The 27547-nt window shown below is 38.1% G+C and overlaps 1 protein-coding gene across 1 annotated transcript in view; it reads right to left on the reverse strand.

The window, feature by feature from the left end:
* The window catches only part of CATSPERB (cation channel sperm associated auxiliary subunit beta), a gene marked incomplete at both ends in the record, with an annotated part of 130255 nt that overhangs the window by 67983 nt on the left and 34725 nt on the right, over positions 1-27547 (reverse strand). The window contains 8 exons of the mRNA XM_079699198.1: positions 6385-6537; positions 7932-8084; positions 8492-8538; positions 8838-8904; positions 13830-13862; positions 15176-15294; positions 15434-15529; positions 21445-21594. Coding sequence (XP_079555324.1) covers positions 6385-6537; positions 7932-8084; positions 8492-8538; positions 8838-8904; positions 13830-13862; positions 15176-15294; positions 15434-15529; positions 21445-21594 — 818 coding nt within the window. The remainder of the gene's footprint in view (positions 1-6384; positions 6538-7931; positions 8085-8491; positions 8539-8837; positions 8905-13829; positions 13863-15175; positions 15295-15433; positions 15530-21444; positions 21595-27547) is intronic.

The raw sequence follows: 27547 nt of genomic DNA on the forward strand, positions 1-27547 counted from the left end.
TTAATATGTGTTTATAGCTATAAACTTCCCTTTAGTGCTGGTATTGCTGCATCCCATAAATTTTTTTTCACAGATTATTTTTTATTTTTATAATGAAGTATAGTTGATTTACAATATCATGTTAGTTTCAGGTGTACAGCACAACGATTCAGTTATATATATATATATATATATATATATTCTTCAGATTCTCTTTCCTTATAGGTTATTACAAAACACTGGGTATAGTTCCATGTGCTAGACAGTAAGTCCTTGTTTATCTGTTTTATATATAGTAGTGTATATGTGTTAATTCCAACATCTTAATTTATCCCTCTCCCCACCCCCTTTTCCCCTTTGGTAACCATAAGTTTTTTTCTATGTCTGTGAGTCTCTTTCTGTTTTTGAAATAAGTTCACTTGTATCCTTTTTTTTTTTTTTCAGATTCCACATGTAAGCAATATTATATGATATTTATCTTTCTCTGTCTGGCTTACTTCACCTAGTATGATAATCTCTAGGTCCATCCATGTTACTGTAAATGGCATTATTTCATTATTTTTTATGGCTGAGTAGTATTCTATTGTGTATATATACACCACATCTTCTTTATTCACTCATTTATCTGTTGATGGAAATTTAGGTTGCTTCCACATCTTAGCTATTGTAAATAGTGCTGCAATATGTCTTGTTTTCATTTTAACTTTCTCAAGGTATTTTCTGATTTCCCTTATGACTACCTCTTTGACTCACTGGTTGTTTAAGAATGTGTTAATTTCCACATACTTGTGGATTTTCCAGTTTTCCTTCTATTGACTTCTAGTTTCATTCCACTGTGATTGGAAAATATACTTTGTATAATTTCAATCTTTTTAAGTGTGTTGAGACTTGTTTTGTGGCCTCACATATGATCTATCCTAGAGAACATTCTGTGTGTATTTGAGAAGAATTTATTCTGCAATTGCTGGGTGCAGTATTCTGATTACATCGGTTAGGTGCAATTGGTCTACAGTGTTGTTCATGTCTTCTGTTTCCTTATTTATCTTCTGTCTGGTTGTTCTATCCATTATTGAAAGTGGAGTATGAAGTCTCTTATGATTATGTTGCTATCTATTTCTCCCTTCATTCTTTCAAAGTTTGCTTCATATTTATATTTCAAAGTTTGCTCTGATGTTTCATGCATAAATATTTATAATGGTTATATCTTCTTGGTGAATTGACCTTTTATTCTTATATAATATCTTTGTCTCTTGCAATGATTTCTGACTTGAAGTCTATTTTGTATGATTATAAAATAGTATAGCCATCTTTTGGATGCCATTTGCATGAAATATTTTTTCAATCTTTTTGTTTTCAGCCTATGTCCTCAGATCTAAAGTGAGTCTCTTGTAGACAGAATATAATTGCATCCTGTTTTTTTTTTTTTTAATCCATTCAGCTAATTTATGTCTTTTGATTGGGGTACTTAGTGTATTTAAATGTAAATAATTACTGACAGGGAAGGATTTACTATTACCATTTTGTTTATTGTTTCGTATGTCTTGTAGCTTTTTGTCCCTCCTTTCCTCTCTTACTGTCTTCCTTTGTGTTTTTTTTTTTTTTTGTAGTGACATGCTTTGATTTCCTTCTTGTGTTCTTGTGTATATATTCCACATATATATTTTTCTTTGTAGTTACCACTGCAATTACATAAAGTATTACATTCTATTTTTAATCTGATAACAACTTAACTTCAACTGCATACAAAATCACCTCCTATACAGCTCCATCCCCACACTTTATGTTATTGATGTCATAAATTACATGCTTTTATATTATATACTTGTTAACATATTTATAGTTTTTAAAATATTTTTCTCATGTAAATCCTATACAAGAATTAAAAGTGAACTTACGCACCAAAATAACATTAATACAAGTTACTGTATTTGTCCATGTTTTTATATTATTGCAAAACTTTTTATTTTCATGTGACTTCATGTTGCTATCTAGCATCCTTTAGTTTTGTCTTGCAGGACTCTTTTAAGCACTTTTTTGGCAGAGCAAATATAGTTGTAATGAACTCCTTCAGTACGCGGGCCTCTCACTGTTGTGGCCTCTCCCGTTGCGGAGCACAGGCTCTGGATGCGCAGGCTCAGTGGCCATGGCTCACGGGACCAGCCTCTCCGTGGCATGTGGGATCCTCCCGGACTGGGGCACGAACCCGTGTCCCCTGCATCAGCAGGCTGACTCTCAACCACTGCACCACCAGGGAAGCCCTACAGTATTCTTGATTGACAGGTTTTTTTTTTTCCCTTTCAGCACTTTGAATATATCATCCCACTCCCTTCTGGCTTGCACTGCTTCTGCTGAGAAATCCACTGATAATTTTATGAAAGTTCCCTTGTATGTGACAAAGTCACTTTTCTCTTGCTGCTTACAAGATTCTGTCTTTGACTTTTGACAGTTTGATTATAATGTGTCTCAGTGTTGGTCTCTTTGGACTTATTCTGATTGGAATGTCTTTAATGTGTATGTCCATTTTCCCCCTCAAATTTGAGAAGTGTTTGACCATTATTTCTTTAAATAAGCTCTGTGTCCCTTTCTCTCTCTCTCTTCACCTTCTGGGACTCCCATAATTGCATATGTAGGCCCATTTGAGAGTATCTGTAAATTCCTGAGGTTCTCTTCACTTTTCTTCATTCTTTTTTCTTTTTGCTCCTCTGATTTGATGATTTCAAATAATCTCTCTTCAATTTGCTGATTCTTTCTTCTGCTTGATCTAGTCTGCTGTTAAACTTGTCTAGTGAGTTTTTCAGTTCAGTTATTGTATTTTTCAGTTCCGGAATTTCTGTTTGACCTTTTAAAATGATTTCTATCTCTTTTTGATATTCTCATTTTGTCCATGCATTATTTTCCTGATTTCTCTTAGTTATCTGTGTTCTTGTGTGACTCATTGAGCACCTTTATGACAGTAGTTTTCAATTCTTTGTCAGGCATCTCAGAGATCTGCATTTCTTTACGGTCATTTTCTGGAGTTTTATTTTGTTCCTTTGATTGGATCATGTATGCCTGTTTCTTTGTATGCCTTCTGCTGTTGCTGTTGTTGTTTTGAGACTTGGGCACCAGATAAAGCAACCACATTTCCAGTTTTTATGGACTGGTTTTATGCAGACCTTTACCAATCTGCCCAGTTAGAGATTCTAGGACCTCTGAAATCCTTTCTGAGGATGTGTCTTCTCTGGCTTGTTCTGTGCTTTTAGCTGTCTCAAATTCCCTAAACTGCTTATCCCTGCTTCTTCTCAGAAGCCCATAAGCTCTTGCTGCCGCTGGCATCTGCCTGCAGAACTGCAATTTTAATGTGCTGTAGTGATCATATCTGTTTTCAGCAGTTTCCAAACAAGGCTGCCAGTTCCATCAGTGCTTTTTGAGTCAAGTGAGACAGATTCCAGTCTGTCAGGCAGCCCCTGGTCTGGCCAGAACATTGGAGGCACTGTTAGCTCTTTTGTTTCTGTCCTGAGGGAGGATCCTTGGTGTGGGAAGTTTCCTTCAAGTTGTGCTGCCCTAAGTCAAATAGGAGGAGAGGCATGGATGTATGTGCAAAATGTTGCAAGTTTTTCTATCCCTTTTGCTGGAATCCCTTCTTGGTTTTAGCTTGGTTTGGGTGCTGTAGCTTCTCAACAGGCCTGTAGAGTTCTTGCAAAGGTATGCTGGTTTGTATATTGCTATCTTTGTGGTTCTGGGGGAAAGTGAGGGTCTGAAACTTCCTAGCCTGCCATCTTGTCAATATTACTCCCCCTTTTCAGCAGTTCCCAAACAATGCTGCATGTTGTATCAGTGTTCTGAGTTAGGCAAGACAGAAACCAGTCCCTTGAGCAGCCTCCAGACAAGCCAGAATGTTGGACACAAAGCCCACTCTTCTGTCTCTATTCCATGGGAGGATCCCTGGTGTGGGAGGTTTCTTCCTGGTTGTGCCATGCTAGATTGAATGGGGGCAGGGCAGATGGGCAAACACTGCAAATTTTCCCACCCCTTTGTTAGAATCCTTTTTTGGTTTTATGTTGGTCTGGGTTCTGTAGCTTCTCAACTGGTCTCTAAAGTTCTTGTAAAGGTACTCTGATCTGTATATTGTTGCTAACTCAGTGTCTCTGTGGAAGAGCAATGGCCTGAAGCTTCTTAGTCTGCCATCTTGCTGATCCAGAGTTCTTCTTTTTAATGAAGGTGAAGTTCTCTTTTTCTTTTATGGTTATTGTTTTTTTTTAGTCTTGTTTTAAAATGCTTTCCCACACTGAGTTCAGAAAGATATTCATTTTTTTCCCTCTAAAAGTTTTGATATTTAAATTAGTAATCTGTCAGGACTTGAGCTTGATGTATGTTGCAATGTGGGGATATATTTCAACAGTTTCCATATGTATAACCAAACTTCCCATCCCATTTTGAGCAGTCTCTTATTTCCCCCTGTGATGTCACTTTGGCCTCTATCAATATTCTAGATTTGCATGGGTCTACTTGTGGGCTATTTTATCCCATTGGTCAATTTGTCTATTCCTGGCCCAAAACTGCATTACCAAAATTATTACAACTTTTAAAATAGTGTTAATATCTGGTAATACAAGTCCTTCCTTCTTATTCTTCTTCAGAAGTGTCTTGGTTACTCTTGGTCTTTTGTTTTTCCATGTATAATTATTTTTTTTCTTTTTGCTTTACTTAAAAATTTTTTTAATTGAGGTATAATTGACGTATACCATATATATTTTAGAGTCAACTTAAACTCCACAACAAATCTTGGGATTTTGATTAGAGTTGTATTAGATCTACAGATTAATTTAAGGAAGAATTGGTATTATAAGTCAAGTTTTCTTGTCCACAAGCATGTTTATGTTCATTTCTTTATAAAGTTTTAAATGTCCTTCAGTGAAGTTTATAATTTTCTACATATAGGTCTTAGAAATCTTTCCTTAGATTTGTTCTTAGGTACTTTATAGTTTTCGTTTGTGGATTTCTGTTTTGTTTTGCTTTGTTTCTGCTATTGTAAATAGTGTCTTAAAAATTGTGTTTTCAAATTTATTGTTGATCGTGTGCAGAAATGAAATTGACTTTACCTCCTGCCTAGTTTAACTTTAACTCCCATCTTGTTTTAGTAATTTGTATCTTTTAGATTTTCTATATAGACAATCAGATCTTCTGCAAGTAAATAGGTTTTGTTCGCTACTTTTTAAAATTCATGCCTTTGATTTTTTAATTTTTTTTTGTTTGTCTTATTGCATTCCCCTCTGTATACTTTTTCACTTCTTAATAGTTTCTTGGTAGAACTCCAAGAAACTGTTGTATTGTGGTTAATACAACCCCCTGCCTTTTCCACAGTTGAATGTGGAAAAGAACATTTGATAATGCGGAACTGGTCACATATTGAATTCATGAGCACAAAGCTCAAGCAATCATACTGGATTACCTTAGTCAATTCATTCTCCCATCTTCCTAGGCAGCTATTTCACTCTGTTCTCTCTTTCCTCAACCCTTCAACATTCCTCCTCCATCCTCACTAGTAAACAATAACTTTGATTTTTGTTAAGAAAATAGAAGATAAGTTCCCATACCTTCCATTACCATAGCTACCAACCTCCCTACCAACTTCTGAACCCGAAAACCCTTCCTTCCTCCCGTTACTATAGAACAACTGTCTGTGCTCCTAAGGCCAGTCTCTCCACTAGTTCATAGACCTCATCTCCTCTCACCTCTTTAGAAATGTCACTCCAGCAATTTCTTTTCTCTCTTTCCTGCATCGTCAGCTTTTCCTCTCTACCAAATAAGTCCCATAAGCACACAACGTAATTCCTCCTATCTTTAAAAAAAACTCTTCTTTTGGGCTTCCCTGGTAGTGCAGTGGTTGAGAATCTGCCTGCTAATGCAGGGGACACGGGTTCGAGCCCTGGTCTGGGAAGATCCCACATGCCGCGGAGCGGCTGGGCCCATGAGCCATGGCCGCTGAGCCTGCGCGTCTGGAGCCTGTGCTCCGCAACAAGAGAGGCCGTGACAGTGAGAGGCCCACACACCATGATGAAGAGTGGCCCCCGCTTGCCACAACTAGAGAAAGCCCTTGCACAGAAACGAAGACCCAACACAGCCAAAAATAAAAAAAATAAATAAATTAAAAGAAGGCTCAACATTAAAAAAAAAAAAACTCTTCTTTTGACCTTTCTTTCTTCAAACACTGCCACAATTCCCTGCTCCACTTTTCAGCAAAACTTTGCAAAAGATTTGTTTGTATTCACTGTCACTAATTCTCCTCCTCTCATTCTCTCTTCATCAGGCTTTCCACCTCCCTGACCATCAGAGCAACTCTGTTCTTTACTTGATGTATAACCACTCAGCATAGAGCAAGTGAATGATTTACATCTATACTAGAGTGTGAAGTTTCATACACACCTGATTACCATAAGCATACAGAAAATGGCTTCGTGGGTGGAATGTCATTCCAACAGGAGAAGAGAATGATGAAGGAAATAAGAAAAGTGGAAATTTTTGTATTAATCTTGGTTTGTTGTTTTTTAGGATCCTCACAGAGACAGTGGTATTTTTCTAGAAATAGATAAACAAAGCAGGAGCAAATCATAAGAACTTTTCCCACCAATAGTACTAGTCTATGTTACAATTTTTAGAGTTTCCTGTTACTTGGATTTGGATTAAGATAGGGACAAAACCATTAACACAGCATAGAATTGGAAGGATTAGCAACTATTGGTATCTCTTTACTCTGCCTCCCCCCACCATATATGTCCATTTTATAGATGTTGAACATGAAGTAAAGAAGATTAAATAATTTGCCCATTTATTATTTAATAATAATAATTTAATTAATAATAATTTAATTATTATTATTAAATAATAAATGTCATGGGGGGATTTATTGTAGAATCATTACTGGACTCAACAGACTCCAAGGCTCATGCTCATAACTATAATGTCAAACTACTTTTTAAAAGTGTGGATGCCTAGGCCACACTCCAATTCTGTCAGATCATGATTTTGAAGGGGATCAGGATATGCACTCCCAAGGCATGCCACTTTGGTATAAAGATTATTTTAAGCTGAAGATATTTGAGATTCAAGAGATGCAGATAAAATCCTTCCCTTATCTGACTAAAAGCAGCAACTTCTGGGATAAAAGGCTGCCATTAATTCCTCTTCACAGCAGATCTACTCCCAGAAGGCAGAATGTGAACCTACCCCAAATCCCTTCTCCAGGGGAGTTTTATGGCCCTGAAGGAGACGGAAAGACCACGCATACCTGTACAAACAAACATCACAAACTTCCTTATCTCCTGTTTGTTCTCCTGTAAACCATATCTTTTCATTTGTTTTCCCTTAAGTACCTTTCTCACTCAACCCCTTAAACTATTAAGATGGCATATAACCTCCAAATTTTAACTACCTTTTGAATTATTCATCACTGACTTTCACTCGCATGTAGGTACACTGCATGCATAAATAAATTGTTTTCTTTTCTCCTGTTAATCTGTCTTTTGTCAGTTTAATTTGCAGGGCCCCAAAAACTGAACATAAGAGAGTAGAGGAAAATTATTTTTTTTCTCCCCTAAAATCATGAGGGTAGGGCTAGTTCCACTTTTAGTTATTAGTTATTAGTTATTTAGTTAGTTCATTTAAACTAACCATTTTACAGACACTTAAATTTATATAGACCAAACTCAGCTTACATTCTCCTGAAGAATAAGCAAAGAAGCATTACTACACAAAAGGCTCTGTATTTTCCATTTTCATCAAACTGAATGACAATAAGAGACAAGACATCTATAAAGTATCAAACTATATTGTTAGCCATAAATAATTTCACTGTAGCCAATTTTATCACCTTCTATTGTCAAAGATAAAAAGAACTTGGAAATAAGTTTTGCAAAGGTAAATTTTCACTACTGTGGTGTCAAGAGCAATCACCTCTGGGCTATAAGGCCTACCTGGTTATGGAAGAGGTAGACTCCAGAACTTTGCTCTTGGTCAACAAGAAATGTTACCACAGTTGAAAGAATAGTTTTCATTCCTTTTGAAATGGGGGGTAAGCAAGGTAACCATTCAAGAAATGGTTCTTTACTATAAAAACAAGAGCTTGCCTACAAAAAGAGAAAGGAAAAGTTAATGCCATTCTTGATCTATAAAAGTCCTAATTAGTTCTTGCAGGCAAGTAAACTAATGAACAACACTAATTGTGTTGTCATGACTGGCCATAAATAATAGTGATATATCTTTCATGCCTGTGCTTCTCTTCTGGGGGATATGAATCCAGAAAACACTGCAAAGCATCCCTTTCTGGCATGAATTGTTTTTCTAGAACCACTGTGAGGGTCTAGATTTAACATAATTAGGTAATTACCATTAAAGCTAAGTACAGGAGTCACTGGGAGCAAAGAGTGATTGTTAAGCTTTTGAGTCTATAGAATTGCCATTTTTTAGGTTAATAACAACCTATGAAATCATGCACAATAACATTTCTTACTTTTTAAAATATTTAATACCATACCTCACTTAGGGTCCTGTTTCTCTCAAAGGTGATAGTAACATAATCAACTATAAAACATAAAGGTACAGAAATTATAAGTAGCATCTGTATTTTTAAACGTATCACTAATTAAATGATACAATTTAATTGTATCATTTACAATACAATTTTCTTGCACTTACAACAGGGCATGCCTATTGTGTCAGACTTAAACTAATTTTTCCCCCAGTTTTAGGCCATTAACTTATACAAAACAAACCTATCTTTATATTTAATTATATTTTTATATTTTATTTCATTTTATCTAATCTATATATGCTAGCTATGTTGAAAAAAGCTTATTAATAGTTCTTTAACTAAAATTTACCTTCAAAATGTTCTCCATTAGCAAAACATCTTTCATTATACCACAGTTTTCCTTTGATGTAGTCAACCTACATAAATAAACAAAAATGTCATTTAGGCAATATGTAGCCTTAAGATGTAAAAATAGAAAAACTTATAAGAAATTTTAAAAGTTCAATAGTTCAGGAATGTGAGGCAAATAAAAAAAGAAAATCTGTGTGCCAGCAAAATAAAAGTTTGTAGAATGAGGACAAGAAACAAGAATATGCTTTTTGAACAACACACAAAAAAGGAATAAAAAGAAATTTCGCATGATTGGCATATGTTAATGGAAGATGCTACTATCTATGAGCTGTCTTTCCAAGGCTCTCAGGAGCTGTTGATCTTTCATTACAGTTAAAATGGGCCACAGGCTTATCTTTTATTCTCTTCAGCTGCCGCTAGGTTTAAGGAGACTTCCCAGAGGCCTGACAGTCGTAAGAAGCAATAAGAAAAAAAGCCACAAAAATACAGGTTTTGAAAAATTGGTCATACGGGAGAAGCTTCCAAGAAGGTGAGATTATATATGTTGGATATGAATTATATGCAAGAATTTGAGACGGTGTCATTGAAAAAATGTTGTCATTGAATAGGTGTCATTGAAAAAATGTTGCCTGCCATATCAGTAAACAAAGGATGTTGCAGCCACTCGGATGGTGAGCCCTGAGGAACCTCAGGACGGAGACAAACGAGCTGCCCACTGCCAAGCTCTCAGTCACTGCAGCCACCCCCCACGGATGCACCCTGAGGAGAGTCAGGATGACAAAGCACAGGATACTGGCCCCAGATAGCTGAGGTGCACATCAAAGGAATGATTTCAGGGAGCCCAGACTCTTGCATCTTCCGGTACATAGAAAAAGGACTAAATTCCTTAACTTGAGATATCTGGTTTTCTTTGATTAACAGTAATCTTTTGATGTTCCGACTACCTGGTCTTTGTTGCAAAAACTCCTCAATATCCTCCGCCTCCCTTAGCTCTTAGGAGCAGTCTCTCAGAGCTATCTGAGAGTCTGTGTCCCAGGCTTATGTCCTCAGTTTAGTCCACTGAGTAAAACATAACTCAACTTCTAGGTTGTGTTTTTGTTTGTTTGTTTGTTTTTGCGGTACGCGGGCCTCTCACCGTTGTGGCCTCTCCCGTCGTGGAGCACAGGCTCCGGACGCACAAGCTCAGCGGCCGTGGTTCACGGGCCCAGCCGCTCCGCGGCATGTGGGAGCTTCCCACACCAGGGCACGAACCCGTGTCCCCTGCATCGGCAGGCGGACTCCCAACCACTGCGCCACCAGGGAAGCCCTGTGTATTTTTTTTTTTTTAGTCTACATAAGAAGATTCTGACTCTCATATTATTGAGACAAAAGGAAGACCTTCTTACATTTTTAAAGACCAGTAATAAAATCTGCATAATCTGTGCATTAAAAGCCTTTAAAATGTCCTAGAATAGATTGTGGTGATGCTTGCACAACTCTGTGAATATACTAAAGGCCATTGAATTGTACACTTTAAGTGGGTGAATTTTATGCTATGTGAATTATATATTGATAAAACCTCTGAACAAACAAAAAAGCCTTTTAAAATGGAGTGGACAATAATTTATTTGAATTTCAACCTACGGTTTTATATCAAATGAGCCTTTTGAGTTCTCATATAAATCTTCAGTTTTTCAGGGTGCCATAATTATTATGATTATATCTGGACAATTAGTATAGAATCTTTATCGGGCCCTGATTCCTTTTTTACTCTTTAGATCCCTTCTTTTTTTTTTTTTTTTTTCCTACCTGGAATAAAACTCGTAATAGTCCAGTGAATATCCTTGGGGATAATTTAATCTGATCAGGCTGACTTCATTCCAAGGATGAGCTCATGCCCCAGGCCTGATTTAGAGTCACAAAGATGGGTCAGGAATGAACACACGATCCAAGTCAGGTTAATGAGTCGGCCCTGAGGCTTGCTGGAACCACCGGGGAAGAGGTACTTTATTCCTGTGGGGAGTGCTAAACTGATGGCACATAAATCTGGTGGCTATTCTTACTGACAATTGGAGAAAACCCACTGAGAATGAAGCTAATGTAGAGGAAAGCAGACTCAAATGCTGAGAAGACAGGGTTGGACGGACATCTGTTAGGCACTAAATCCAGTCATGTCTGGAAGCTGGATTCATTCACTCCTTGAATTCCCTGTTCACATGAGCCAACGACTTCCTCTCCTTTGCTAAAATCAGTTTTAGTTTGGTTTCTGTCATTTGCCTTCAGAAGTTTCTGACTATCTGTTTGGGGAGAAACTCCAGCTTTTTTTTTTTTTTTTTTTTTAAGTTGCTATTTTGATTCGTGAACCGGGCTGAGGTTTTTCTTATGTAATGTTATTTAATCACTTCACCTCTAAGAGGTAGATATTGCCATGCCCATTTTAAAATGAAGAAGTTGAGGCCCAGAGAGGTATATGACTGCTCAAAGTTCCATGCTGCATGGCTACTAAGCTCATCCAAGACTGGGCTCCTGTCCATCTACATTTATTTACTCATGGATTCTGCAAATATTTATTGAGACAGCCTATCTACAAGGCAGTCTAATAATAGCATACAATAGTAAATAGGATAGTTCTTGACATGAAACCTAAAGTCTGGTGAGGTTAGTCAGAGGGCTCAACAGATAAAATAGGGTGACAAATGACAGCAATTGGTATTGAGAGGTTTGAGACTGCATATTGCACTCAGTATACATTGAGTACAGATGTATAACAGATTTTGCCTCACGCCAAGTTCCCAATTTAGGGCCTTTGCACCTCTGTCTGGACATATTTTGTCGAAATCATTTCTTCAGATCATTTGAGTTTCTGCTTAAATTTCACCTCCTTGGAGAGGCCTGCTATAATCACCATGCTTAAATACAATATTATCTTCCCTTCACTCTCTATTTCTCTTTCCTGCTTTAATTTCAATAAACCCTTGTTACTCTCTACAATCATATTCTGCATATATTTGTGTACTTGTTCATGGTCTAGCTCCCTCAGGAGAATGGGAAGCTACAGGAGAGTCAGGACTTTATCTGTCTTGTTCACTATGGAATCTTCTTTGTTTAAATAAGCCTGGCTCAACAAACATCTGTTGAATAGATGAATAAGTGAATGAATAAATCACCACGTATTAACTCCTTCAAATTCCTGGCTGGACAGCCACACACACCCCATTCTTACTATCCTTCCTTCAATCATTTTAGAGGAGGTCTTTTCCAAAGGTAAATTCCTATGCTTTTAAGAATAAGTTCACTTTCCCCCTTTCTTTCCCCTGCCCCACGACCTCACTATCTTTGGGACACTTGTAGTTCCCCTCTCCCTCATCGCTACCAGAAACCCCTGAGTTCTGCTGAAATATTTTAGCTCAGGAGGATTTATTTTAATATCCTTGTAAACGGTAAAAACCTCTATGAAGGGCAACTTGTGATTATCTTTTAATATTGCACAAGCATTTACTCCTTGATGTGTGAATCCAAGTTCCAGGAATGTATTGTACTGATATACCCAGACATGTACTAACTTGCTCGGTACAAATTATTAATGGCAGCATTGTTTGTAATGCAAAAGCAAAAGATTAGAAAACTACCCAAGTATCCATCAATAGGAGACAGGCTAAGTAAACTCTGGTTAAGTTCACACAATGGAATATTTGCAGCTATAAAAAAAAAGAAGGGCAGGCTTAGGTCTGGTAAAAAGCACAAACAAGGTTCCTGTCTCACTTACAGCTTACATTTCTAGGTCTGTCTCCCACTCCTTCACGGGAGTCTCTGCTCTCCTGATGCCTTATCCGTGACAATTTCTTTTCTTCACCCTCATTCTTGAAATAGTTTAGCTAGGTTTGGAATTCTCTCTTGACAGTTTTCCCCCTTGTTTTTTCTGATGTAAATCACTTTTGTCTACCTGGCCTTCCCAGTTCTCAACTTCACGTTTCTTCCAATCAGTACAGCAAGAAGTCAGTTCCTTTTGTTTCCTGAGAAATAAGTGCCCCTTTGCTTTAGACAGTGTGAGTGGGTGTGCGTGTGTATGCACAGGTGAGTGTGTGCCCACAGGCCTGTATGAGGACAGAATGAGGAGGAGACGTGGCAAAAGGCTAGAAATGCTCATCATTTTGTTGTGCTTTCCAAACTAAAGCATGCTTAGATGATGATGGGAATGACTTAGTTGAATCTCAGAACTTGACCTCGTAACAGAGAGGGGAGATAACTGATGGAACAAAATCTATAATCAGAGCTGTAGAATCAGAGTTTACATGGTACTTGTATCAAATTAGAAAGAGTGTCCCGGGACTTCCCTGGTGGCGCAGTGGTTAAGAAACCGCCTGCCAAGGCAGGGGACACGGGTTCTGAGCCCTGGTGCAGGAAGATCCCACATGCTGCTGCGGAGCAACTAAGCCCGTGTGCCACAACTACTGAAGTCCGCGTGCCTAGAGCCTGTGCTCCACAACAAGAGAAGCCACCGCGTGAGAAGCCCGTGCTCACCGCAACAAAGAGTAGCCCCCACTCACTGCAACTAGAGAAAGCCCGCGCGCAGCAACGAAGACTCAGTGCAGCCAAAGATAAATAAATAAAATAAATAAATTTATAAAAAAGAAAAAGACAAGGTAGGCACAGACCTACATGGGGGTTGGGGAGTCAAGTGTTAGCCATATTTCGGCTCTCACTATCTTTTCAACTGGGTGTCCTTGTGCAGAACGCACTGAACAACCACAGCAATCCTGGACAGAACATATAAAGATGGGGTGGGGACCACCTCAGAGACAAAGAGGGGGCATTTCCTCCTTTGAAACAGAAGGGGATATCATTGCTTAATGGTTACTGGAAATACATGTTTTTAGTTCAAACTGTAAATAATATTATAGTATCAGCAATAATAATCTATATTATGAATTCCTGTCTTGCACCTCATCTCTTAGGTCACCAAAGAAACACATATCTTTTAACCAACCCTTGGAAATTGAAAGCTTCTTACCCTTTCAAAACCACAAAAGTCTGCCCTTGAAAACTAGAAGAAAGAAAAAAAAGGAATTTTAATCTTTGCTTGTAAATCAGAAGGCATAACAAAACAGCAATTTAAATTATACTAAAGGAGATGATGTTTTTTACATCCCAGCAGTTAGGAGTATCAAACACTAAAACCAGCTTCTTAAGTAGTTTGCAGGGTATCTTGGAGATTTCCCCCTCAGTCTTTGCCTTGTTCCACCATTTGATTAATTTATTTATACCTTAACTTAATTCCAGAAAGGATTTGAAATCAAACCCCCAACTTTTAATGATTTAAATGGAGGAGTTAAGAAGTGTATAGGAAGAAACTAGGTCGGCCACCGACTGGGGTTTAGGAAGGCACATCCTTATCCCACTATTTTCTCCATGGCCACTCTGTCTTCTGCCCAGCCCAGTGCAGCTCCTAGACCAGGCCCTCAGGATGTACAGCCCACACCTAACTCTCTGTGCTTTGACCTCAGGTCACTGCTCCTGGCTGTTTCAACTCTCTTCTTTAGCAACCACATGATAAGCACATAAAAGGCCAGATCTATTAGTTGTCTGAGCAACAAATGATACTTTCTTAGAGATAATGAGGAAGAAGGAAGGTTGTGAATATTCGTATACCTGAAAAAAGGTAATAATTACCATGTATAAGAAATAACTACTTCTTAACCAATACAATCATACCTTCTACACTTCCCCAATCTTTTCTCCTACTGTTCCTAAGTCTTTATTGCTGTTCTTATTTCTGTTGAGGTAATTTTGAGAGCTATTTATTAATATATATAAGAATTGATTTCCCTTCTCTCAATCCCAAAACTTACTTCTAATTACTTTATTTATTTATTTATTAATGTCTCTTTTCAATGCTTTATTTTGGAGCAGATGGGAGTGACAAAGCAGAAGCTGAGGAAGCACTTTAAAACAAAAAACATGGTGTCAAAGCTTTGATATAGCCATTTAAGAATAAAAAGAAAAAACTCATCAGAAGGACATAATTTTATGTTATTTTGTAACACTATATCTGGCTGTATGTACCTTAAAGAATTTTGGGAACATATATGACTATTTATAAGTATATAGGGTATTTTCTATATGAATTATTTGAAACGTCTCATAAATTTGTATAGCAATAAAGCTAGCACCATTTCCAAATGATGTATTCAACACTATAAGGCAAAGGAAAAAGTCACTATATTACGCTTTTACGTTTTTTAAAAGGAAGAAGCATTTTAGTTCTAAGATACACCACACATAACTCAAGTATCCACTATTTCTACTTTATGTCACAGAAAATATTTAAGGTTATTAGTTACAGAGCAATTCACCTACCATTAAGACAGAGGAGGATGTATACCGAAGATCTCCACTTATAAAAAGACCCAAAGAGGTGAGGATAACTAAAAAATGATTTGTTAAAACCATATCCACCATGGAAAGCTCTGTGTGTTCTAAAGGAAGAAATCATACCATGGGTTAAAAAGTAAGGAAAAAGTGACGTCCTCAGCAAAGCAAAGACATTTCATAAATATCCATCAAGTATTGATGTAAAGGAAATGCTGAAGATGAAGGCACTGTTAGAGGAATTACCTTCTCCAACTTGGGAATAGACCATGTCTGTCAGGTTATACCACGTGGTATCATCATAATTCCAAAATCCAGAAAAGCTGAGGCCTATATAAACACCTGCCATGAGAGAAAAGGGAAATTAAGGCAACACAACTTTGTAAAGTGAGTAACCACCTCCTAAGGTGCTAGGTCTTTAGTGGGCAGAGCCTGCATCTGCCCCACCTTCCAGCCCACTCTCCACCCCTGCCTCAACTCCCCTCCCTCAGTTTGACTCTCACTCCCCCCAGCACTGGAAGATAAAGTAACTTGGGTTACACCACATGAGTTTAACCAACCATCTAATTATTAAGGATTTTGTTTTGTATTGAAGGGGATCAGAATATGCCACCCCCAGAATATGGCACTTTGGCATAAGGATTATTTTGAGCTGGAGGCAACTGAGAATCAACTGATGCAGGAAGAGTTCTGTGCTTCCCCTTGCCTGCCTAAAGCAGGGCATTTTCTAACCACCTCACTCTGTATCAGGAAGAGAAGAGAGAGCAATCTTATCACCAGAGACAGGGAGTTGACACCATGATGAGTTTGCATAAACAGACTTTACTAAAATAACTCTTATCTCCCATTAGTCCACCCACATATTTCCTTGTCACTTCTCCACAGTTTCTTGTCCCTTGAGGCCTAGACCCCTTTCCTTTGTTAAGATGGTACATAAGTCCCCAAGTTTAACCACTTCTTTGAATTTCTTTTCTGTGAACTCCTGTGAATATAAATATTAATAAAAATTGCATGTCTTTTCTCCTGCTAATGTCTTGGTTAATTTGTAGGCCCCCAATCATAACCTAAGAGGGTACAGGAAGAGCTTTTCCTCCCTGACAATATCCTTCTAAGCAAAAATATGTTCCTATTTCAAGAATATAATTATAGTCAACAGTACAAAAACTCCAAAGAAGAAAATTAAAATGTGAACCCCAAGAGGGAAGAAACTATGTTTGATTTACTTATAAAGTGATTTACTTTAATATTTGTGATTTTAAAAATAGAAAAAAAAACCTGTTAATATGAGAATATTAAACCTATTAAAACTTATGAGAACTTATTAAAAGGAGACTGAGTATGTTGGAAATACTGAAAGCTCTTTGCTCCTTGATCTCACCTTTCCTTGGCCATAGCTAGGAATGCTTAGAGTCTTTTGTGTTTTATTTATTTTTTAAATTCTTATCTAGTTTTTTTTTTTTTTAATATTTGTTCTTTGGTTTTATTTATTTATTTATTTGGCTCTGCCGCCCACACAGCACATGGGATCTTAGTTCCCCCACCAGGGATCGAACCCACGTTCCCTACAGTAGAAGCACGGAGTCTTAACCACTGGACCGCCAGGGAAGTCCCGAGTCTTTTGTGTTTTAAATGCAGAACATTAATCTGAAGTCTAGTCAACAGGCATAACTATGGGGGCGGTGGAGGGTAGAGGGAGCCTGAAGAGAGTTGATAATCCAATGCACATGCTTTGTTTCCAAAAGATGAATGTAGGATCACTCGTATTGTGAAGTGTGTGTTTTAACTCCCAGCTCTTTTCTGTGTAGGGAAAGATGTAGAAGGAAATGTTATCATCATCCACTTTTTCCAGAAAGAGGAGAGCTAAAGACAAGCTTGTGCCTTTCTAAGCATGAAATCTAGTTCTGAAGATAACACTACACTATATTCTAAGTGGGATGATTATAGGTATCCAGCATATCACATGACTGGATTCCTGCAAAGTCTAGAAATATTTAATGGAGAAGTAAGCAGTAAAATAAATGCTTTATTCTGGTTGATATTTTAGCCTGAAATTAAGTTATAGGCCACTCTCTATGACACACTGGCCACAATTGCATCCCAGGGTTACAGAAGCTGATGTAGATTTTGCAAAGATTTTGGATTTTATTCTAATGGGCAAAGGGAAGCCACTGGAATGTCTGAAGCAGAAAAATGATGTGATTTGTTTTACACTTGAGATCACTGTGGTGGCTGTACGGAGGGTAAGTTGTACCGGGTTTAGAAACAGGGAGACCACTTAAGAGGCTGTGAATTAGTCTCGTGGAAAACCAGTGCTGACTTGACAAAGATTTTAGCAGAGGAGAGAAGTGGTCACACTGAGGATAGACACTGGATGTGGCATCGTCCTGGAATGCCATCAGAGTAAGAACAGTCAAGAGTGTACGCTAGATTTTATTTTTGAGTAATTGGATATGAATTGGGATGAAGAATACTGGAGGAGAACAGATTTTAGAGGGAGATGAATCAAGAGCTCTGGCTTAGACTTATTATAGCTGAGATGCATCAAGAGGAATTGTAAAACAGACAACTGAATATAGGAATTTAGTTTCAAGGAAGTGGTCAGCACCAGAAATACAAATTCAGGGATCATTAGCCTGAAGGTGGCATTATTACCAGAGGACTGGATTAAGTTTCCCAGAGAGAATCTGGTTACATAAGGAAGGAGAGTCGAGGACAAAGCCCCATTTCATCGGCACTTTAGGGGTCACAACAAAAGAGCAGGCTTAGAAAACTAAGGAGTGATCAATGAGGTAAGATAAATGTAACTGAAGGTGGTGTCAAGAACCCAAGAGAATAAAGTGTTTTGAGGAGAAATAAAGTGGTTAACTGTGTCAGATTCTGCTGGGAGGGAAAGTAGAATGAGGATAAAGAATTGGCTGTTGGAATCAGCAACATGGAGATCATGGGCGATCTTGGGAAGAATTGTTTCAGAACAGTGATGGCAACAATCCGATATGCAGTGAAATGAAGATAAAATGGGAGGTGGAAAATGTAGCACCACCTACAACAAATTTTTCCCATACATTTTGTCTGAAGGAGAACAGAGGGATGAGGGATAGTGGTAAAGTGAGATAAATGAAGATTTTGGCTAAGATGGGGGATTTTAGGGTATGTTTGTATGCTAATGCCTCTAATCCAGTAAAGAGGGAAAGCATGATGATACGGGAGAGAAAGGTGAGAACTGCGGGACAGATGCAGGAGCAAGGTTCTCCAGATGACTGGGGAGAATGGGATGCAGGACACGAGGGGTGAGGAGTGGCCTTTGGTAGCAGCAGAGACACTTCTCATGATGCAACAGGCAAGAAGGCAAAGCATGCAAGTAGAAAGGCAAGTAGGGTGGCAGACGCGCACAGGAGCGATGATGGAGTGCCTTGCGATCAGTCTTAGTCTTCTGCATCAAGTACTAAAGGCACAGTTGAGACCGGAGAAGGAAAGGAGGTGAAGTAGAGTGTTTGAGGAGTGGGAACAGGTGTCACAAGGTCATTTTGCAGAGTGGGAAAATAAACATACCAGGGAAGAGAGATAAGATTTCTGGGCAGTGCTGAGTACCCACTTGGGACTTGTGATCATGAATTTATAGTGAGACCACTTCATGGAAATTTAAAGTGAGACTGGTGTGCAACTTTTTTCTAGTAATATTCTGCTATTCCAGTGGCATAGAGGTGGTTTTAAGGAGAGTTGGGATTGTGCAGGCAAGGAAGAAAGAGAAGGGCAAAGAAGTTACAGAAGTATTTATAAGGAGAGACTATGAAAATTATGGTGAAAAAGTTAAGGATGTTGAGGAGTGAAAAAAGTGGTAGAAACGACATATTGAAGTCTCCATGAAATCAAAGAAATGTCAGCGTGTGAGCACTAGGGTAGACAAAGAATAGAAGGTAGTGGGCAGAGCGTGAGATGGTTGTAGTGAAGATTTTGGAGACAGGAACAACATCAGAGACAACAAGGTCAAGAAAATGACCACAGAAGTAAGATGGGGGAAAGATCATCGGAGGAGAGGAGGCCTTGAAAGCATGGGTCCATATGGGTGGTGAAATCACCAAACATAGTGACAAAAATAAGGTGGAGAGGAAGGCAGGGGTCCAGACGCTAAACTCATCCATGAGTGTGAGTGATGGGAAGGTCATCATAGGCTGCCAACCAAGAGGAGCTAGAGGGAGTAAAGTCTGAGTTCAAAGGAGCTGGGCATTCTGAATGAGAAGACAGGAGTAATTATTAATAAGTAGCCCTTAAGGAACAAGGACAATGACCCTTGAGACTCAGGCATGTGACATGTGAGAGGGCCTCAGGGGAAAGAATGTTAACTTGGAGTGGCCAGATTATTCTTTACAGCAGGAAAGTTAAGGGACCATTCTGAGAAAAGATTAGTAGTACAGGGGAATTTGCTGATGACAGACCACAAATTCCAATGAATGGATTTGGGTAGATGGAGAGGGACAGAAATTTGGGTGAATTTATAGGAAGTCCAGAACAGTATGTGGGATAGAGTAACCATAAGTGACCTGGAGGCTTAGGCTTCTGGTGGTGACATAGAACTGGGGTGAGAGGCATGATGGCATTAGGAGTGTCATAGAGGAGAAATGTGGGTAATAAGTCGAAACTGGAACACATGGGGCTCCTGGATACCTGTTCCCACCATTAACTCCATGTGGGATGAAACCCGGTGGGTGGACAAACCAGGGCCTCACAAAGAAACTGCTAGTTAGGCTTGATACTGTGGGAACTTATTTTCTGCTTCAGCACAGTGGGGGCCAGCTGGGGGAAAACATAGTTTCATCTAAAAACAGGTTTCCAAACTGTTTCTTTTCTTGAGACGTTGAAGTGATCGGGTGAGTGAGACCCCAAGGAGTTGAGACTGCCCCTTCTCTCCTATGACTCTCAGGGGTGTGGCAGGATGCAGAGACTGGCTCTTTTCCTGTGACTCACAAAAGTAAGGCAGGTTTGGACAGAGAGGAGGAGGGGGCCCTAGCCTGGCATCCATGGAACAAAGGTAGAAAAGGAGTTTCCATCTGGTTGAGAGAGGAAAAAGAGACACAGGCTCTCTAAACTAATTCAGCACAATCAGGCACTCCAAGCTAGAGGTATCTAAAAGACTGCAAGACATTAGGAATTCAAAGAAATCTGGGGCAAGGCTATCTGTCTATTCCTATACCAGTGCATACTGCTTGAATCTATTACTTTATAATAAGTCATGGTAGGCAACCTATTGTGCTTTTTATTCTTCTTTAAAATTATGTTTGTTATTCATGTTGCTTTATTCTCCCACCTTAATTTTGGGATTGGCTTATCAATTTCCACACACACAAAATACTGCTGCAATTTTTCTTGGACTTGCATCAAACTGATTGATAAACTTGGAGAGAATTAACATATTTACTATACCAGAAGTTCCTGTTCATGAACATAAAATATCTTTTTTAGTCTTTTTTTATAGCCTTCATTAAAGTTTTATAATTTCTATACAACAGGCCTTGCAAGTCGTTTTTTGTTTATTTCTAGGTCCCTATTGGGGTTTATTACTTTCTGAATAGGACTTTTAAAATTATAATCTTTAATTACTCTTTGGTGGAGTGGTTTTTATATATTGTTAATATGTTCCTCAATTCCATAGCACTCCCATATTTGTTCTGATAGTTTGTTGATTCTTTTGGATTTTTATATAGATACACATATAATCTATGAGTAATAAAATTTTGTTTCTTATCTTTTAATTCTTTTTTTCCCTCATATTTATTAGATTTGGGGACTAGGAGGTCATCAATGACCTAAGAAAAACAAACTAGAACAAGATGATTAGTAATTGAAATGTGTAAGGATGCTATTAAATATTACAACAGTAACTGAAAAACACATATGTAACAAATAAAATAGTGTGATACCTTAGAACAACTTTACCTATTCACATATGGCAGGCATAGAAGATGGATTAGAAATGCAATGAATAATCTCTGGGAGGGAGGAACATATTAACAGAGGGCAGAGTATCAAGGAAATTTGGAGAGACACTAAAGTCACTAGTAACATGGCAAAAGTCACAGAGAAAAAAGTTTACCACACTAGCAAGTAGACAAGGGAAAGTGATGAAAAGTAAGTTCTTAGGTGTTTTTAGGAGACATTTTCACTCCATTACGCCTATGTGTTTAACTTGTACTGCCAGTTAAACATCACTGTAATAAAATACAAAACACCACCTCCAAATTTGAATAAAGCCGCAAACTTACCATCAACTGTTGTGTTCATAATGAAGCCAAGTAACACTACATCATTGGCACATGGGCACTTAGTCGTTTTGAGATCTACCACATGTGGATATAATTTACTAATGTCGTTTTTTGTCATTATAGTCCCAAGTTTCCACTGAAGAATAGGTTCTGTGGAAATCAGGTTTTGGTGTTTAAGTTGTAGCAGCACTCTTGAAAATAGAACACTACTGTTTTCTTTTTGTCTTTAAAAAGTTTTTTTTTAATTTTTATAAATTGAAATATAGTTGATTTACAATGTTGTCTTAATTACTGCTGTACGGCAAAGTGACTAAGTTATACATATACATACATTCTTTTTCATATTCTTTTCCACTATGGTTTATCGCAGGCTTTTGAATATATTTCTCTGTGCTATACAGTAGGACCTTGTTGTTTATTCATTCTAGATATATCAGTTTGCATCTGCTAATCCCAAACTCCCAATCCGTCCCTCTCCCACCCCGCTCCCCCTTGGCAACCAGCAGTCTATTCTCTATGTCCATGATTCTGTTTCTTAGGTAGGTTCATTTGTGTCATACTTTAGGTTCCACATATGTGATATCATATGATATTTGTCTTTCTCTGTCGGACTTAATTCACTTAGTACAATAATCTCTAGTTGCATCCATGTTGCTGTAAATGGCATTATTTCATTCTTTTTTATGACTGAGTGATATTCCATTGTATATATGTACCACATCTTCTTTATCCGTACATCTGTCAACAGACATTTAGGTTGTTTCCATGTCTTGGCTATTGTGAATAGTGCTTCTATGAACACAGGGGTGCATGTACCTTTTTGAATTATGGTTTTGTCTGGATATATGCCTAGGAGTGGGACTGCTGAATCATATGGTAGTTCTATTTTTAGTTTTCTGAGGAACTCCCATACTGTTTTCCACAGTGGCTGCACCAACTTACATTCCCACCAACAGTGTAGGAGGGTTCCCTTTTCTCCACACCCTCACCAGCATTTGTTATTCATAGACTTTTTAATGATGGCCATTCTGACCCACGTGAGGTGGTACCTCACTGTAGTTTTGATTTGCATTTCTCTGATAATTCATAACTGCTTTCTTTTATGGGTTTTGAAGGCACTATGTAAAGGAACTGTTCCATTGTTTTAAAAAATGGGTGTATTACCTCACTTTTCATCAGTTAAAAATAGGTTGTCGATTCTTATTTTCCTGAGCAGGAGGAATGAAGTCTAATTTCCTTGAAGGGGGCCTGGCAAGGTCATACTGCAGAAGAGCAGGTGAGGTGGGAGATACTGCTTTGAACATATTTGGAAAATACAATTGGCCACAGGATCTATCCCTAGAAATGGAGTTGCTGGATCACAGGGTTTGCACATTTATAGCATAGAGAATAACTTCTGCTTTGAGAGGCCACACATTTACTTTCTGTTCACTTTCCCAATCCCATAGAGAGCAGGAGATATATATATATATAAATAAGAATAAATCTAGAAAAGCAATAGGGAACAGGGAAAGCTGTCATCAGTGGCCAAGACACTTAGAAGGATTTCTGGAAGATACAAAGGAGTTAGGGAGGGACAAACAGGAAAAACCAATCAGAGGTAAGACATCTCCATCCCTTTAACGCAGCAATCTACTCTTAGATATACAAAGGGTTGGAGCTGGATAAAGTCAAATTTTAAAGCATGAGAAATGGGAGGATTTTTTTTTCTGAAAAAATGAGAAAAGAGAATACAAAAAGTAAGCAAGGACAGTTTGACAGAGTACTGTTGTCCGAATTTCAAAAATAGTCAAAGGACTTTCAAGAATAGAGACACAATCACTCTGTAGTTGTTTACATTTCTGCATCGTGACCCTCCTCCATCTCCTCATCAAATTTTCAATAAAATCTGCTACAAAACCAAAGACTTTAGGTGATATATGCTTCACTTTGTGCAAAGCAAGAAAAGGAGCTAAGTTTCCATCTGGGTTGACACAGTGTAGCACGGCGACAGCCAAGAAGAAGAAGAGACACAATTTATAACCAAACTAATTCACTCTGAAATTCAAAGAAATCTGGGGGAAGGCAGTTGACTTTCCAGGGTATAGCATATGTGTTCAATTAATGACCAGATCTAAAAGGACAGGGAGATTTGAGCTTGTATCTGGGACATGATTGCACTGAATCGAAAATGCCTCTTTACCCATGTGGTCTATTTTAAACGTTTTAAGAATGAGGGAGTGATCAAAAGTCTTGACTGCTGAGAAGCTACAAAGGAGACAGAAAAGTGACCAATGTGAAAGTGACTGGTGATTGTATTAAGAGCAATTTTAGTGGAGTAGTCTGGACTCTGGATCAGAGATGAGGAAGTAGGGACAATATTTTTCAACATCTCATTTGAGATAGGTAATGAAGAAAGGTTCCCAACTGTAACTCTAACCTTAATGTTTGATTGCCACTTCCCAATGTTTTCTCCTCACATCTTCAGCATCTCAGAAAATGATACCACAATCCACTTGATTGCTCAAGTAAGAAATCTAGGATTCATCCTTAATATCTGTGTCCTTCATCCCCAGTCCACCCAGAGGTCATATCAGCTCTACTTCCAAACTGTATCCTGAAGACTCTGACTTCTCACCATCTCCACTACTTGTCCCACAGCCCAAGTACCCCAGACCATCTCCTGCGTGGACTGTGGTGACAGCTGCCAACCAATTTCCTTTATTCCATTCTTATCCTCCTCCCTCGACAGTCAGTTCTCTACACAGCAGCCAAAGTGATCTTTTTCACAGAGCAGAAGTCGGAATTTATCACTGTCCTGCTTAAAATATTCCAGTGGCTTTTCATTATAATTAGAATAAAATCCACACACTTTACCGTGGTCTCTGCCAGTCTCTCTACACTCACCCCACACCACTTTGTCATTTACTGTGCCCCGACGACACTGGCCTCCTCTCTGCAGCTGCAACCTTTAAGAATTATTCATTCTCCACGGTGGCCGCACCCGATTTACATTCCCATCAACAGTGCACAAGGGTCCCTTTTCTCCACAGCCTTGCCAACACTTGTTATGTCTTGACTCTACAATAATAGTCATTCTGACAGGTGTGAGGTGATAGCTCACTGTTGTTCTGAGTTGCACTTCCCTGATGATCAGTGAGGTTGAGCATCTTTTCATGTGCCTGTTGGCCATCTGCATGTCTTCTTTGGAAAAAGTGTCTATTCAGTTTTTCTGCCCATTTTTAAAATCAGGTTTTTCATTTTTTTTTATGTTGAGCTGTATGAGTTCTTTGTATATTTTTGATGTTAACACCTTATCAGATATATCATTTGCAAATATCTTCTCCCATTCAGTAGGCTTTTGGTTTTGTTGATAATTTCCTTCGCTGTGCAAAAGCCTTTTACAATAGCTGATGCGGTCCCATTTGTTCTTGGCTTTGGTTTCCCTTGTGTGAGGAGAAAGATCCAAAAAAATACTGCTACAACTTATGTCAAAGACTGTACTGCCTACGTTTTCCTCTAGGAGTTTTATGGTTTCAGGTCTTACATTTAAGTCTTTAATCCATTTTCAGGTATTTTTGTATAAGGTGTTATAAATTAGTCCAGTTTGATTCTTTTGCCTGTAGCTTTCCAATTTTCCCAAAACTAATTATTGAAGAAGCTGTCTTCTCCCCCACTGTACATTCTTGCCTCCTTTTTTGTACACTAGATGCATTGAACGCATAAGTATGGATTCATTTCTGGACTCTTGATTCTGTTCCATTGATCTATGTGTCTGATTTTTGAGCCAGTACCACAGTTTTAGTTACTATAACTTTACAGTACAACAATTTAAAATCAAGGAGCGTGATACCTCTAGCATTGTTCTCAAGATTGTTTTAATGGCGAAATATGTATACATATAGCTGATTCACTTTGTGATACAGCAGAAACTAACACAACATTGTAAAGCAATTATACTCCAATAAAGATGTTTAAAAAAAAAGATTGTTTGGGCTATTCAGGGTCTTTTGTGTTTCCATATATATTTTGAAATTACTTGTTCTACTTCTGTGAAAAATGCCATTAGTATTTTTTTAAAACATCTTTATTGGAGTATAATTGCTTTACAACGGTGTGTTAGTTTCTGCTGTAAAACAAAGTGAATCAGCTATACATATACATATATCCCAATATCTCCTCCCTCTTGCATCTCCCTCCCACACTCCCCATCCCACCTCTCTAGGTGGTCACAAAACACCAAGCTGTTCTCCCTGTGAATGCAGCTGCTTCCCACTAGCTATCTATTTTACATTTGGTAGTGTATATATGTCCATGCCATTCTTCTCACTTTATCCCAGGTTACCCTTCCCCCTCCCCATGTCCTCAAGTCCATTCTCTACATGGGTGTCTTTATTCTTGTCCTGCCCCTAGGTTCTTCAGAATCATTTCTTTCTTTCTATTTTTTTTTAGATTCCATATATATGTGTTAGCATATGGTATTTGATTTACTCTTTCTGACTTACTTAACTATGTATGACAGATTCTAGGTCCACCACCTCACTATAAATAACTCAATTTCATTTCTATTTATGGCTGAGTAATATTCCATTGTATATATGTGCCACATCTTCTTTATCCATTCCTCTGTCGATGGACACTTAGGCTGCTTCCATGTCCTGGCTATTGTAAATAGAGCTGCAATGAACATTGTGGGACATGACTCTTTTTGAATTATAGTTTTCTCAGGGTATATACCCAGTGGGAGTGGGATTGCTGGGTCATATGGTAATTCTGTTTTTAGTTTTTTAAGGAACCTCCATACTGTTCTCCATAGTGGCTGTATCAATTTACATTCCTACCAACAGTGCAAGAGGGTTCCCTTTTCTCCACATCCTCTCCAGCATTTATCGTTTGTAGATTTTTTGATGATGGCCATTCTGACTGGTGTGAGGTGATACCTCACTGTAGTTTTCATTTCTCTAATGATTAGTGATATTGAGCATCCTTTCATGTGTTTGTTGGCAATCTGTATATCTTCGTTGGAGAAATGTCGATTTAGGTCTTCTGCCCATTTTTGGATTGGGTTGTGTTTTTTTTTTTTTTTTTTTTTGATATTGAGCTGTATTAGCTGCTTGTATATTTTGGAGTTTAATCCTTTGGTCATTGCTTCGTTTGCAAATATTTTCCCCCATTCTGAGGGTTGTCTTTTCATCTTGTTTATGGTTTCTTTTGCTGCGCAAAAGATTTTAAGTTTCATTAGATCCCATTTATTTTTGTTTTTATTTTCATACCTCTAGGAGGTGGGTCAAAAAGGACCTTGCTGTGATTTACGTCATAGTGTTCTGCCTATGTTTTCCTTGAAGAGTTTTATAGTGTCTGGCCTTACATTTAGGTCTTTAATCAATTTTGAGTTTATTTTTGTGCATGGTGTTAGGGAGTGTTCTAATTTCATTGTTTTACATGTAGCTGTACAATTTTCCCAGCACCACTTATTGAAGAGACTGGCTTTTCTCCATTGTATATTCTTGCCTCCTTTATCAAAAATAAGGTGACTTTAGGTGGGTGGGTTTATCTCTGGGCTTTCTATCTTGTTCCATTGATCTATATTTCTGTTTCATGCCAGTACCATACTGTCTTGATTACTCTAGATTTGTAGTATAGTCTGAAGTCAGGGAGCCACAATCCTCCAGCTCTGTCTTTCTTTCTCAAGGTTGCTTTGGCTATTCGGAGTCTTTTGTGTTTCCATACAAATTGTGCAAATTTTTGTTCTAGTTCTGTGGAAAATGCCATTGGTAGTTTGATAGGGATTGCATTGAATCTGTAGATTGCTTTGGGTAGTATAGTCATTTTCACAGTGTTGATTCTTCCAATCCAAGAACATGGTATATCTCTCCATCTGTTTGTATCACCTTTACTTTCTTTCATCAGTGTCTTATGGTTTTCTGCATACAGGTCTTTTTTTCTCCCTAGGTAGGTTTATTCCTAGATATTTTATTCTTTTTGTTGCAGTGGTAAATGGGAGTGTTTCCTTAATTTCTCTTACAGATTTTTCATCATTATTGTATAGGAATGCAAGAGATTTCTGTGCATTAATTTTGTATCCTGCTACTCTACAAAAATCACTGATTAGCTCTAGTAGTTT

The sequence above is a fragment of the Hyperoodon ampullatus genome (assembly GCF_949752795.1).
Source record: "Hyperoodon ampullatus genome assembly, chromosome: 3".
Classification (NCBI taxonomy): domain Eukaryota; kingdom Metazoa; phylum Chordata; class Mammalia; order Artiodactyla; family Ziphiidae; genus Hyperoodon; species Hyperoodon ampullatus.